Here is a 13,718-nt window from a genome sequence, read left to right as displayed (position 1 = left end):
AGTCAGGTCAAGGGTCTCAATGCATGACAGGTCATAGGAAAAACCTTTCATGGATGGGACTAGATGTCAATAAATGATCACATGTGTGTTCAGTGGCAGATCCATGTATGCAGCTTCAAATATTATCCACAAATATAAAATAACTGTAATTACATTCCAATGTGAGAGCAGTAGAGGATAGTGAAAGGTGACTGGGTCAAGTTATGAAACTGTTGGTTCTACGTGTGAAAGAATGTGAGGAACACCATTAGTTCTTCACTCAACTTACTATACTGTAAACACGGGTCATGTTGGTTCATTTACAAATACAGCTATTATGTGTACAATTGCTTTGAAAAACAAATGCAATGTGAGTCTGCATTTATCAGAGTGAAGCAGAGACTTGTTACGTCTTTAGTGTTTATTTTAGGATACACTGCAACACGTGAGATTCATTTGCCCTCCTCCTGCTGAAAGGCTGTAAGAGAGCCACTCTAGACATGAAAACATTTTGTTTTTCAGTTTATGACAGTCCCTTAATGCTTTTGTCTTTCAAAAGAGGCAATTGAAAACTACTCTTAAAATTGCAAAAACAAAATTTTGTACCAAAGGGAACTTTTTAATTTCATATTAAATGTAAATAAAAATATGAAACTCTAACAAAAAGATGCAATGCAATCACTGAAGAAATAAAGATTACGTGTTAAAAAAGCTCTGAAAAAAGTGTTGTTGCTTAAACTCCTGCTCCCCTCAACTAACACAGAAAGGTTTAGTTTGACATTATTAATTAATTTTAAGCTAATAACTTAATTATGAAAAAGCATTTTTATTGATAAGCATAAAAACGTCTTTGACTTGTTTCTATTTCATCACTAAAAACAAAACACCACCACAATTTTTTGTTCAAAAATCTGACAAGTCTGGCCTGAAGAAAAGCTTTAAATTACCTCTTTATAAAGTTCTTGATGGAGAACAGGTTATTCCCTATCCCGTACACATACGGACTGATGGATGTATAGGAAGTTGAGATAAAGAACCCAATTTCCGCCCAAAAAGGAAAGTCAGTGGGGCTGAAAGTCAGCTGGAAGATCAGGTAGAGAGTCCAGTCCACCTGGAACAACCACATGGCAGCCAGTACAGCTATCGTGCTTCGCTGAAGCCTCGGACCTTTACTCTTCCTGCCGAACTGGTTCAACCCGCTCACACTCACCACTGGTGTCACCATCTTTCTCCGGCTCAGCAGTACCATGATGATGAGGCAGCTGGTAACTGTCACGATGATCAGAGGCAGCAGGTTGAATGTCAGGATGAACAGATATTTGTAGAAGTGATTGACAATGGGACAATGATTTTTGCCACACTGAAAGAAGTCTGGTGGGCAGCCACTTCTGTTTCTTGTGATGTTTTCTGCAGGGCCTTGCAGGTTCAGGACAAAAATGGGGAGACTGAGTAGCGAGGAGACCATCACACAAATCCCGCTCACCATCAAGGCTGACCTGATGCTGTCCAGGCAGATTGGGAGGTTGACCCTCTTATCGGCGTCTCTCAGCTTCTGGTAGCGGAAGATGCTGATGAGGACAGTGAAGAGGATGCTGGTAGTTTCACCAAACACAGTCAGGAACTTGAGCGAGCGACACAACCAAGTGCCAGTGGTGGTGGTGGAAGCCTCGACAATGATAATATCATAGATATTCACAATGAGAATTTCCCCCATGTTGGCTGTAGCCAGTCCCAGAAGAAACAATTCAAAGGACTTCACTCGGGAGATCTTGGTCTGAATGATGGAAAGGATGAGAAATACATTACCCATAAATCCTACGCAAGAAATGAAGATTCTAAAGCCCAGGAGTCTGACAGAAATATCATCCATAATTAAAAGTTAGCCAGATCACTCACAAGAAGATACTTCTGTGTTCTTTTCACAGAAGTAGGGACACATATGATTTGCCATATCACTGACCAGACACCCTTGTTATCAAGTTCTCAAAGGTGGCAAGAACCTAGATTGGTGATTGGCTGTGCTCATTATAGAGAAAGGAAAACAAGAGGATGCTGGAAACACAGAAGGCTGGGAGTCATTAAAGTTTTACCTCTGAGCTTTTCAAAGCCTCATCTTGAGACCAGCATCACATCTGATTTAATGCACTGACATGTTTTTCCACTGGCAGACATCAACAAATGCAATTCCTGCAAGAGCAAATTTATATCCTTTGACACTTGTTCTCAACCTAATTGTTTTCATCTTGGTGTGCTATATTTTGACTTACAATACACAACTATAACATTACAAAAAATCAACTTAATGACATCTTTGTTAACATCTCCAATATAACCCATTTGTAAGCATTTAACTCTAGTAATGGTTCTCCACCCATTAATTAAAGGTGTAAAAAGTTTTGAGGGGATATGTCAAAGCTCTTGCTACCTCTTCAGGGAATTAAAAGACATATAGTTGATACTACTGAGATAGAAATACCATTGGTTGATTAGAGCAAGAGTATTAATATAAAAGGTTTGACCTTGATAAACTCAGCAGTGGTACCATAACTGATAATATGCTTATATATATAGTGGGGCCTAAAAGTCTGAGACTAAGTGCAGTGCATGAAAAGAGGAAAAGAGACAACCTGGAAAATGAACTGGTCCTGTGTCAACAGCAGCATCCAGGTATACCTATATATGTATGTGTATGTGTGTGTGTGTGTGTATCTATATATATATATATGTGTGTGTGTGTGTGTGTGTGTGTGTGTGTGTGTGTGTAATATACCTGTATTTATTGCCTTTATTTGTAAAATTTGCATTGTTTAGAGAGGAAATGTTTACAGCTGATGCTAAAACTTTCATAGAGCTCATAGTTTTCACTTGTGTCTAACCATGCATACTGGTTGAAACTTCCTGTTTTAGAGTAAGAGAATAAATACACAATAGAGCAGGAGAGAAGAAGAACTGCATGTTCTTGCAAATGTGATCACTAAAGCAAACCGGTATGATGAGACTTGGATAAAAGCACAGTATGGTTTACTAATTAATCTCTTGCCCATAAGGAGAGCAGTTAAGTTAAGCAGTTAACTTTTAATGTTGAGATTTAAAAAAAGAAAAACAATGTGTCTGGGCGTGTCATGTTTCTCTTTGTGTGTGTGTGTGTGTGTGTGTGTGTGTGTGTGTGTGTGTGTGTGTGTGTGCGTGTGTGTGTGATGGACAAAGAGGATAAGACGTCAAAGGACAGGGGCTTGTGGACCCTGCTGTTGACACAGGACCGTTTCATGTTCCAGCTTGTCTCTTTTCGCCTTTCATGCACCGTCTAGTTAGAAGACGTTCTCTTCAACCACCCTGCATCCTGATTCAGCTTAATTATGAATCCCACTATGTATGTGTGTGTGTGTGTGTGTGTGTGTGTGTGTGTGTGTGTGTGTGTGTGTGTGTAATTAAGTCTAAATCCTACACTGGCAGCAACTAAGTGTTGCGTAATGACCCTGGACAGCTTTAGGAAGTTGTAGTCTTCTTTCACTGTCCAATAATTATTAATCACAGACCTGATTAAATGGCATGAAGTAGTTTCATTGTTTCATCCTAATAAGGTGTCAGACAGTGAATTGATTGCTCTCAATCTCATGTTTTTTATATGCTACAGGCCTTTTTAAAATCGTAGTCCCAATCCCATGCAAAAACCATTGTTATTTCAGTCTAATACAGTGAGATATAGTTGGGGTTTTCCACAAATCACAATCTGTTGTCTTCCTCATTTTGAATACACACTCACGGAACTTTTTGGAAAACACCAACTCTTAAAAGCAATCATTCCAAAAGTTATTTATTTGTGTCAGCCAGATTTGACTGACACAAAATAGCCCAAAGGCACCTGCAAACTGCCAAATCACCATAAAAAGATCCACATTTGCATTTAGGAGAATTTGTTCTAGCCACCCAAATCTATATTTACCCGCCCAGTCTGGCAACACTGGTCTGGACCAACTGCAATCCCTTGAGCCATGCTGCTAGTATGGCTTATAATTACTTCAAGGCCTCACACACCCATGGTCCACCTACACAGGTGTTTCCACTTACTGTGCCTGATCAGATCTCTTTTGAGGACTGTTTGGATGTACACGTGCTTTGCTTCTTTGACATCTCTCTGACCCCCCTGTTACTTTTGTGGCATGTGATGCGGAGGGAAAGTTACACTTATGTCATTCTTATCGGTTCATGTAGTCTGGTGACCTCATGTAATTCCAGCATAGCTCCACCCACCTTCAACCTGAGCAGAGGTCTAATCAGATAAGTGAAAACACCTGTGTGAGTGTGCAGGGCTTTAGTTAGCGACAGCAATGGGAAGCAATTTTAACACTCTGTAAATACAGGTGGCATGTTTTTTGTGGTACTGTAGAAAGCATGACAATAGCCTCTCAATATTTAAATAGGGGTGGAAGCCAAATACTTATTTAAGACAAAGTTTAAGCCAATTTGTTTAGCCTATGTGTCAGTAACATTATTGCTGGTAACTTCAACAATAACTTATATTCTACCATCAGTGATACCTGGAGAATAGTTTTTTTTTTGGTGAATTCTAAAAGAACAAGGAAGAAAACAACATGGCAGGGTTATGTCTGACATTATTTACATATTCCTCTTACTATGGGTTAATTTCACAGAAGAGCACACAGGCGGGACAAGTAACATTACATAGCCGAAGACGTGTGTTTCCAAGGGAAATAATGTGAAGTCTGACATAGCAAGTAAAATATTTTTCTACCAAGTTGGCAAGGTATTATCTCTGATGTTATTCATGTTTCATTACTATCATGTTGTGGCTCTGTTCCTCCTGGGCAAGGACGTGGAAGAGGGAGAGTAGCCGGCAGAAACAGATGAAGAGGCAGAGGTCGGAGTGCAACTGGTTCCAGCAGCTGGCCCGGTGCATGAGCACAAACGCCCCCTGTTGCTGATTTACTTGAGTTTTTTGTGGCTCGGTCCGATCCACTTTGTTTGGTTCCCATTTACGGAGCCAGGGCTTTGTGGGAACACCAGATTTTTTATCAGCACACACAGAGAATAGACAGCTAGCAGACTGTGAGGGAATATTCTCCGAATTTGACAAAAAGTGTATTGGATTGGAATCACTGACTATACCTTTTAAAAGCTGCAACAGTTACAATTTGGGAATTTACTAATCAGCCCTAACAATATTCAAATATTTGTTGTATGTGCTGTTAAAATATAGTTTTTAAGTTGACTGAAAGCAGGGAGACTGACATTGAAAAAGATACCCACTGTCATTCTTTTCTCAATTTCTCTTGCACTAGACAAAGAAAATGGACACTTCATCAGACATCACATTATAGACCGTGTTTTTCTATAACTGAAGCAGACGACCTGGGATGAGTCCAAAGCCTTACTCAGAGCTCTCACTCCTGAAATCGCTATTTAGTCCTCAGGTTTGATAGTTGATTTACGGTTGATTTTGTTGGTGTGTTACATTACTGACTAAAATGGATGAGGATTTCTCACTGTGGAATTTTTAATGTGTCATAGTTAAAGTCTTGTGTAAAAATATAACTGATATCTCTGTCAAAAATATATTTCTTTGGGAAAATGCAGCTTTTTTTGTATTCATGCATTCATTATGAAAGTACATCTGATGTTAAGTATCATAAAAATCTGTTTATTGAAATAGTCCTTTTTCACTAAGGACATTTTGACACACCAAAGGTGTAAATAATAAAATGAATTGCTGCAGAGCCATCATTCATGTTATTATTGACACTTGTGTTTTGTCTACCATGACAAGTCAAAATTTTTGCTCTGAAACAGGCCTATATAATTGAGCCTTAAGATTCCTTTTTATTTATTTCTTACATGGATTATCCAAAGTGGAGACTTGGACTTGGCCTACCAAGGACTGAAGACCTAACTTGCACTTGACCTTGATAATTTGAACTCAAATCTGAAAAGTGGGACTTAGGACTCAACATGGACTTGAGCCATGGCACCTCAGCTACAGTGCCGCATAAAATTTCATAAAATGTTAATATGCAGGAGTGAAAGCAATTGGAATGCACTTGCCAATCACTTTGTTAAGCTTCTCATTCCAGAATTATATTGCCTGGAGGAAGAATTACATTTAATTATCAGTTAATGAAAATAAATCATGTTTGACACTTGTGGTGAAGTCTTAGCTATTAAAAAAATCCCTTGTCTGTTGAGTTAATTAAGAGTGCAAAATAGAGTTATAGAGACACAAAAAATTAAATGCATGGTTGATTTAAAAATTCAACAAGAAAGAATGTGGGAGGAAATGCATCCTACATTATATTGGTTGTTTCAGACCTCTACATTTTCACCACTCAAAACCTACAATTCCACATCAGGCTTAACTTTGTTGCCACGTAGATTTGGTATTTTGTAAACCCTACTTTTATGAAAATCTTTGTCCATTCAAAATCTCTCAAGCACTGTGGGTCACCATGTGGTTATCGGGATGCCACCTTTCAACTGGACAACCCGAGTTCAAGCTCCAGCATCAGCAAGCATCTGCATTAAAATGTCTTAGAGCAGATCACTGTCTCTACCAGCTGCAGCACAGGGGCTTTATCGCTGAGTTGGTGCTCTGACCACTCATAGAACATTAGATAGAACAGATGTAATAGATTTTGAAACAAAAGCCCGCTACCAGCCAAAGACAAAAGACATTGGCATAAGACTAATGCAGGACCCTCCATAGTTGAAATTGCCTTTTTATCTGACATATTCTTAGAAAATTTGGCAATAAATAGAATTACATACAACTTATAGGCAAACAGTGAATCTGGGGGTTTTAAGACCCAACCTAGACCTAACCTTTGCTTATACAACCTTTCAAACAAGTTTGTTGGTCAATGAATGAACCATTCCATATACATGTTATATAAATGATTATTACCATATTATTATTCATATTTGCCTCGGCTTAGTACGTATTGCAACAACTATGCAAAATCACTGTCCATGTCCTGTTAAAAGCCTCCATATCTTTCTGGCTTCTTGCCTTAGGGGTAATGTATGATTATTATAAATTACGTTACATATTTGTTTACAGGTGCTTCCAGGCTGCCTGAAAGTCACCACCATGTCGAATTAATGCCACAGCGCATCCCTCCAAGAAAGTTAACGGGGTGGATCCAATGAGGCAAACCCCTGCCTGCAGTTACGCGTGGATACGCCTTTAAAAGGCTCACCATGTTGCCATCACATGCTTCAGCACAGAAGTAGGATGAGGATGTTATTCTTGTTATGTAAAAAACGTGTGTAACTTATATTTTAGAAGAGCTTGGAGATACTTTTGCTAAGGATTTCTGCACTTCGTATGGAAGGAGGGGGCCCGGCCCTCCCATCTGTCAGCGCTGCAGTCAGTCAGTCATGTTGTGCTGCTAGTTGTTGTTCAGTAGCTGGTGCGCAAACTGAAAGCTGCGTTCAGTGTTAATGCCAAGTGACGGATAAAAGCGACGTGTGTGCGGGCTGCTGACTGTATCTCCAGCAGCAGCACTCAAGGTTTGCAGCCGTATAGGCGTTGGAAGAGTGGACGGGCTAGAAAAAAAAAAACAGCCTGAGCAAACCCCGCTCGTGTCGGAAAGGAGTGTTACCTCTTCGTGCGAGGAGAGAGTTGTTTGCTCCGTCTCTTCTGTCCTCTCGTCGATATTAAAAAGGGTTCCCTCGAGTGGAGTGGCGAAACATCGGCGACATTCGTGTTTATTTCCTCGAGTTGAGCTCTGTCGGTTAACCAGCCGGACGAAGCTGACCTGCCTTACCTAGCCATTTGGAAAACAAGGTACCCCGACTGACTCCTCACACCATTGAAAATCAGACGAGATAGTGCCAGCCACAGAGAGCTACGTTACGGTAAGTAGCTGCTGCTCCCAATTATCTTTTCTCATTGAGCTTTCTTTTTTTTTACTCAGGCAGAGCAGGGGTTGCGTGGCCAGCTTTCCTCTTTTGTGTATGCTTTTTGGTCACGTCTGGGGGACGTTGCAGAGGCAGATAATGGCCATGATGATGAAGGAGATTCCCAGGGAGTGGTACTCTGTCGGACTGGCCGTACAATGTATAAACCCCCCCCAACGCACACACACACACACACACACACACACACATACAGAGCCACCACATCCTCCACTACCACCGGCAGCAGCCATCAAAGTGTAATGCCAAAGCGATAATAGTGCTCTTTTCGAGGAATAGACTGAAACAAGGTCAGTGATAAGGACACGGACACAGTAGTTTATGAGCTTACTAATTTTACGATTGGCTGGATCGATGCGCTTTGTTTTCACCTGGATATCAGTTCCACTGTGTGTGTGTGTGTGTGTGTGTGTGTGTGTGTGTGTGTGTGTGTGTGTGTGTGTGTGTGTTGGTGTGTTGAGACCTGTGTGTTGATGTGTAGGCTGAGTGCGCACACGAGGGGTTACAAACTTCATGGCACATCGGCCTGTGGCATTTCTTGGGGGTATAGTTTGCTCTTTGTGTGTGATTCCTATTGGGCCTTTAACGGACCGGCCGCTGTAAACTGACAGAGAGGGAATAACCGTCGCCCTGCTCAGGTAAATGAAGAGGCTTCACAAATGCCAAAGCAGTTATCCCACATACCCGTTTGCCAATTAGGTTATCGAGCCAATGAGCTCACAACAGATGATGCTATTATGACATCATAGATAAACCTCCCGATGCATGTGGTTGGCAGTGAATGATCCTCAGCACGTACACTGTTGAGAACTGTGTGAGAGAAAAAGTGGTCAAAGAAGCAGAAGTGCTTCAATAAGTGAAAGCAGGTTTTTTTGTGCTCATCAGTTCCTTTTGCCAGAAAGAGTGAGTGTAAATAGAACTCAGATTAAAGTAAAACGCGGATTAAGAGTTTAATATGAAACCAGTCATATTTCATATTCCAGCGCTTCATTCGTAGTAGTATATTAAACTGCGCAGTTGATCAGGCTTTGCATAAGGAATGCCTCTGTGATGACAGTTTGCTGTTTGCACAGATATTTAATCAGACTGGATTGTGGAAAACTCTGTTAAAATGGCATAATTGTTTAATAATGAATCCTAACTCTTTGTTTGAACTCAGTACATTGATTAAACAATATACAGTATAGGCCCATTTCTAATATTTGGAAAGGGCATAAAAAAAATCATTATTCAAATATTTGATAAGCAGTGGTGGAGGAAGTATTCAGATCCTTAACTTACTCACCAATATAACAATGTAAAAATACTCCATTACAAGTAAAAGTCCTGCATTCATACTTCTAAGTAAAAAGTACAGAAGTATAATAATGCTAAATTCACTCAAAAAATCAAGCAAAAGAAGATAGATAGGCCCTGTGACTGCTATATGATTATATAAAACATTATTAGGTAATATGATGCATCGATGCTAATGGCATTTTATTGTTCTGGCTGATCGAGGTGGAGCTACTTTTAACTACTTAGTCCAGTGGTTGCCAACCTAGGGGTCAGGTCTCTGCAAAGGGTCACAGGATGAATCTTGGGGTCATAAACTGATTATTTAGATAGAAAGGATTAAAAAAAAAAAAAATAAAAGTTCTACTACACAAATTTCTATTCAGTTTTTAGACTGAATGTTTTCTTCAAAGTGAAATATGGGATAATTAAACTTCTTTGGGCCTCAAACAGTTATTTAAATGAAACCATGTGAGACGTTTAGACGGGAGATGTGCCTTTGGTGGAACTGCAGACATTTCATAGACATCTGAAACATGACAAACTAGATACTGATTTTCTTATAAGTCATCACAAGCCAAAAACAAGTCAAAGTGGTGTCATTTGTAATCCCATCACATGTTTTTATGTAATTACTGCAGTTAAAAAAATGTAGGCGAGTAAAAAATACAATATTTCCATTGGAATGTAGTGGAGAAGAAATACTTCACAATGTCAGCACTGGAATAAATGTACTTAGTTACCTTCTTTACAGTTGATCAGTTTCTGAACTGAATAAAAAAGGTCTTAATGTCAGAGGAAGTGTAGATTTTAGTGGCTCAATTGAAGGAGAAGTTCCTCAACCAGTTACACATTTAGGCATTGTTTTTTTTCCATATGTTTGATCAAACAATGTTAACCAACAGCCACCTTTAGCCTGTATATAATTCTCTCTCTTGCTCACACTATCTTAAATGACTTTCTGTTTTGTTTTTGTTTTTTCTGACAAGTCTCATTTTTTAGGGCTGCCATGATGTTATCCTGCAGTGTAAATGAAAAAAACTGATCTGCCATGCTTTTCTTTGACACACTTGTATGTAGTTGAACATTAATCTTTTGGAGTTTCTTCAGCTGGCTAATACTTCACCACGCAGTACTTCTTCTACCACGTTTTCTTTTTGATCCAACAGACCACTCCCCAACTAAACCATCATAAATGTCATAAACCTTAATATAAAAGTGTTTTAATGACTCACACCTAGACCTGTCATTAAATAGCCATGCAGGACTAATAACTGAGCCATTACTGCAAAGGCAATCCACTGTGAATTAGCAATGGATTTCTGCCAACATACAAATCTAATGCTTTTCAATCATCAACGAAATGTGGGCCGTTAAAGACGTTTTTGGATTAGTAGCCCGTTTTGGAAACATCTTTACATGGAGTCCACATCTTATTCTATGCTTATGATTATTTTCATTTATTTTATTCCAGCACTGTATATCATCATTTAATATTGCTAATCATTTGCAATATGTTGGCCTTAATTTTCCTTTGTAGTGTTCAACAGAAGTACTTCAGTACTGGTTTTTGGGAAGATGCATTTCTACAAGCACGACTTCACAAATCTGTCCTCCCGAATGTCATTTGTCCAATTATGATTAATGTACAGTGTAATGTTGTTTTGCTAATTTAAGTGTTAACACAGGGTGTGTTTACATTATCTGTCATTTGAGCCCATTCCAATGAGAAGCGAGAGTAATGTCATGGTTGTTTGGTTTCGTTGGTAGAGGCTTGTTTATGCTCATTCACTGTCATTATATATATATATATATATATATATATAAAAGTCAGGTACATAAGTATTTGGACAGTGAAACAGTTTCCGCAATTTTGTCTCTTTACACCAACACAGTGGATTCTAAACAAAGCCATCAAGATGTGATTGAAGTATAGACTTTCAGCTTTAATTTAAGGGGTTCAACTAAAATACCGCATTAACCATTTAGGAATTACAGCCATTTTTATACATAGTCCCACAATGGCTGCCTGAAGTCTGGAACTCACCAAATGCTGATTTTCCTCCCTTGAGATGCTTTGCCAGGCCTTTACTGCAGCTGCCTTTACTTGCTGCTTGTTTGTGGGTCTTTCTGCCCTCAGTTTTGTCTTCAGTAGCCTTGAGAAGCTCTTGGGTTGCTTTTGCAGTATGTTTTGGGTCATTATCATCTGTACTGTGAAGCCCCGACCTATTGGTTTCTCAGTATTTGGCTGAATCTGAGCAGATAGTGTAGCCCTATACACTTCAAAATTTATCCTGCTACTTCTATCAGCAGTCACATCATCAATAAACATCAGTGAACCAGTTCCATTGGCAGCCATACATGCCAATTCCTTAACACTGCTTCCACCATGTTTGACAGATGATGTGGTATGCTTTGAATCAGGAGCCGTTCCTTTTCTTCATACTCTTCCCATCTTTCTGGTACGAGTTAATCTCGGTTTCTTCTGTCCAAAGAATCTTCTTCCAGAACTTGGCAGACCTTTTTAGATGTTTTCTGGCAAAGTCTAATCTGGCTTTTGTGTTCTTGAGTGTTACCAGTGGTTTGCACCTTGTGGTAAACCCTCTGTATTCACATTCATGAAGGCGTCTCTTGATTGTAGACTTTTACAATGATACGCCTTCTTCCTTGAGAGTGTTTTTGACCTGGCTAGATGTTGTGAAGTGGTTTTTCTTCACTAAGGAAAGAATTTTGTGATCATCCACTTTAGTTGTTTTCTGTGGTCTTCCAGGCCTTTTGGTGTTGCTGAGCTCGCCAGTGCATTCCTTCATTTTAAGAATGTACCACATTGTTGATGTTGCCAGTCCTAACGTTTCTGCCATGTGTCTGATAGGTTTGTATTGTTTTTTCCGGCCTAATGATGGCCTCCTGGATGGATAGGTGTTTGCATCAACACCTATTTAGAACGCATATTGAGAGTTCCCGAATGCTACCGAATGCAAATTCAACACTTGGATCAACCCCAGACCTCTTATATGCTTAATTTGTCATTAAATAATGAGGGAAATGGCCACACCTGGCCATGAAACTGATCAGTTGTCAATTGTCCAAATAACTTTTTCTTAAGACTCTGAAAATGAGGGACTTTGTATAACCCTCTCTGCCTTGCTTATAAGAAAGAAAAAATATTCACCACTCACTTTTCTTACAGTGGGCTCCTCATATTTGCAGCCAATCAATACATACTAGTGAATAAGAGAATTAATAATCAATATACTTTTGAATTTGACTCTCAACTGAATCATCAAAGTGACTGTGACTGACCTTGCATGACAGTGAAATGTGTGTTGTTGTTGTTTATTTTAAATAAATCACTATAGAAAATTTCTCTGTTTTTGTGAACTGATTTTTTTTCAAAATGTTTTGACATTCTATATATTCTGATTTAAAGTGCAGTTTAACAGCTGCTGGTTAGTGTCTCTTCTTTTTATAATCTCTACTGTAAATCACTGCATTGGCAAACAAAAACTCTAAACTCAAACTTAAAGTGATATTTCTCACAAAATCAAAAAGTGTTTTCAGCATGAAACATTCAACCCTTGCAGACTTGAAAGGTGGCTTTTGAAAATTGTAGTTTTCTTCCCCATAGAGAACAGAGGCTGCGTCAGTGTTGATTCACAGTGATTATAAATGATTCTATCATTTCCAAAGTCTCAAAACATACACAGACATGTATCCTCGCACTTGCAATGTAATCAGCTTCTCCACCTTCCATCCATTTTCTACAATTTGCTGAATTACTTCCTCTATAAACAAAAACCAGACTCATGGCATCTAGACATTAACTTTTTTTTCACCTCTCTTTATCTTCAGCAAATGTGTGACTGTAGACTATCACACTTTTACTCCGCCATGCTCCATTTTGTATAGGGAAGTGCACAGAGCAATTCTCCTGACCCCCAACCTTCTTGTCAAACAAAATGTTGAGTTTAGCTTAGTCTGTGAAATCTTGGATTATGGTTAGTCTAATTATTTAAAACATTTAATTAATTAATGTGTGGCAACATTGGTATAGTTAAGGTATTGTGACATCTAGGTAACTAAATTTATTTGGTTTGGATTTAGGGAAATGTTGTCTTCATTGTTACAAGTTCTGATTTGTGTTTCTGCTCACTTGACAAATTTTAATTCAACCTTCACTCTTCTTTTAGTTTTGTTTTGGACTCTATCAGCTCCTAATGGACATACAGTATATGACTGTTAGTAGTTAAATACTCCCACATGCTCATTAGCTAGTTGTAATTTTCTCTCCCTTTTGGTGCTGGGCAGGTTGCATTTGATTAATTGTCTATATAAAAATCTGTAGTTAGTGCTGATTTAAATATATTAAAAGGTCAACATCAATATTTGGGCTGATATACGGCATAAACTGGTATGACCCGTGTCCAAGTTGAACATATTACCTCCACATGCTTACCTTTCGACACCAAAATGTCCTGCATTGGCGCTGAATATTGGCATTGGATAGTAAACCACCTATTGCAGAATCATTC

At 38.9% G+C, this 13,718-nt stretch overlaps 2 protein-coding genes across 3 annotated transcripts in view; one reads left to right on the top strand and one right to left on the bottom strand.

The window, feature by feature from the left end:
• The window catches only part of LOC120788761 (bromo adjacent homology domain-containing 1 protein-like), a 32,791-nt gene that overhangs the window by 3,908 nt on the left and 15,165 nt on the right, over nt 1-13,718 (top strand). Inside the window, exon 1 of one of the 2 annotated variants that reach the window (XM_040124849.1) lies at nt 7,681-7,851. The exons of the other annotated variant lie outside the window; for it this stretch is intronic. The gene's annotated coding sequence lies outside the window, so the exon portion shown is untranslated. Of the gene's footprint in view, nt 1-7,680; nt 7,852-13,718 lie in introns of those variants that run through there. 2 annotated transcript variants of the gene reach the window in all.
• Nucleotides 435-3,963, bottom strand: LOC120788762 (gonadotropin-releasing hormone receptor). The gene is made up of 2 exons (XM_040124853.1): nt 3,923-3,963; nt 435-1,753 (listed from the first exon to the last, which is right to left on the bottom strand). Exon 2 carries the CDS (start codon nt 1,691-1,693, stop codon nt 923-925), a length of 771 nt encoding a protein of 256 aa, XP_039980787.1. The 5' UTR covers nt 1,694-1,753; nt 3,923-3,963; the 3' UTR covers nt 435-922.

This window comes from Xiphias gladius, chromosome 4, assembly GCF_016859285.1.
Source record: "Xiphias gladius isolate SHS-SW01 ecotype Sanya breed wild chromosome 4, ASM1685928v1, whole genome shotgun sequence".
Taxonomy (NCBI): domain Eukaryota; kingdom Metazoa; phylum Chordata; class Actinopteri; order Istiophoriformes; family Xiphiidae; genus Xiphias; species Xiphias gladius.
The sequence above is the reverse complement of the archived record's forward strand: the minus strand, read 5'-3'. Positions and strand labels throughout refer to the sequence as shown.

What these genes read in the sequence shown, in the direction of transcription:
- LOC120788762 (XM_040124853.1), bottom strand. Translation starts at nt 1,693, where the DNA reads ATGGGGGAAATTCTCATTGTGAATATCTATGATATTATCATTGTCGAG.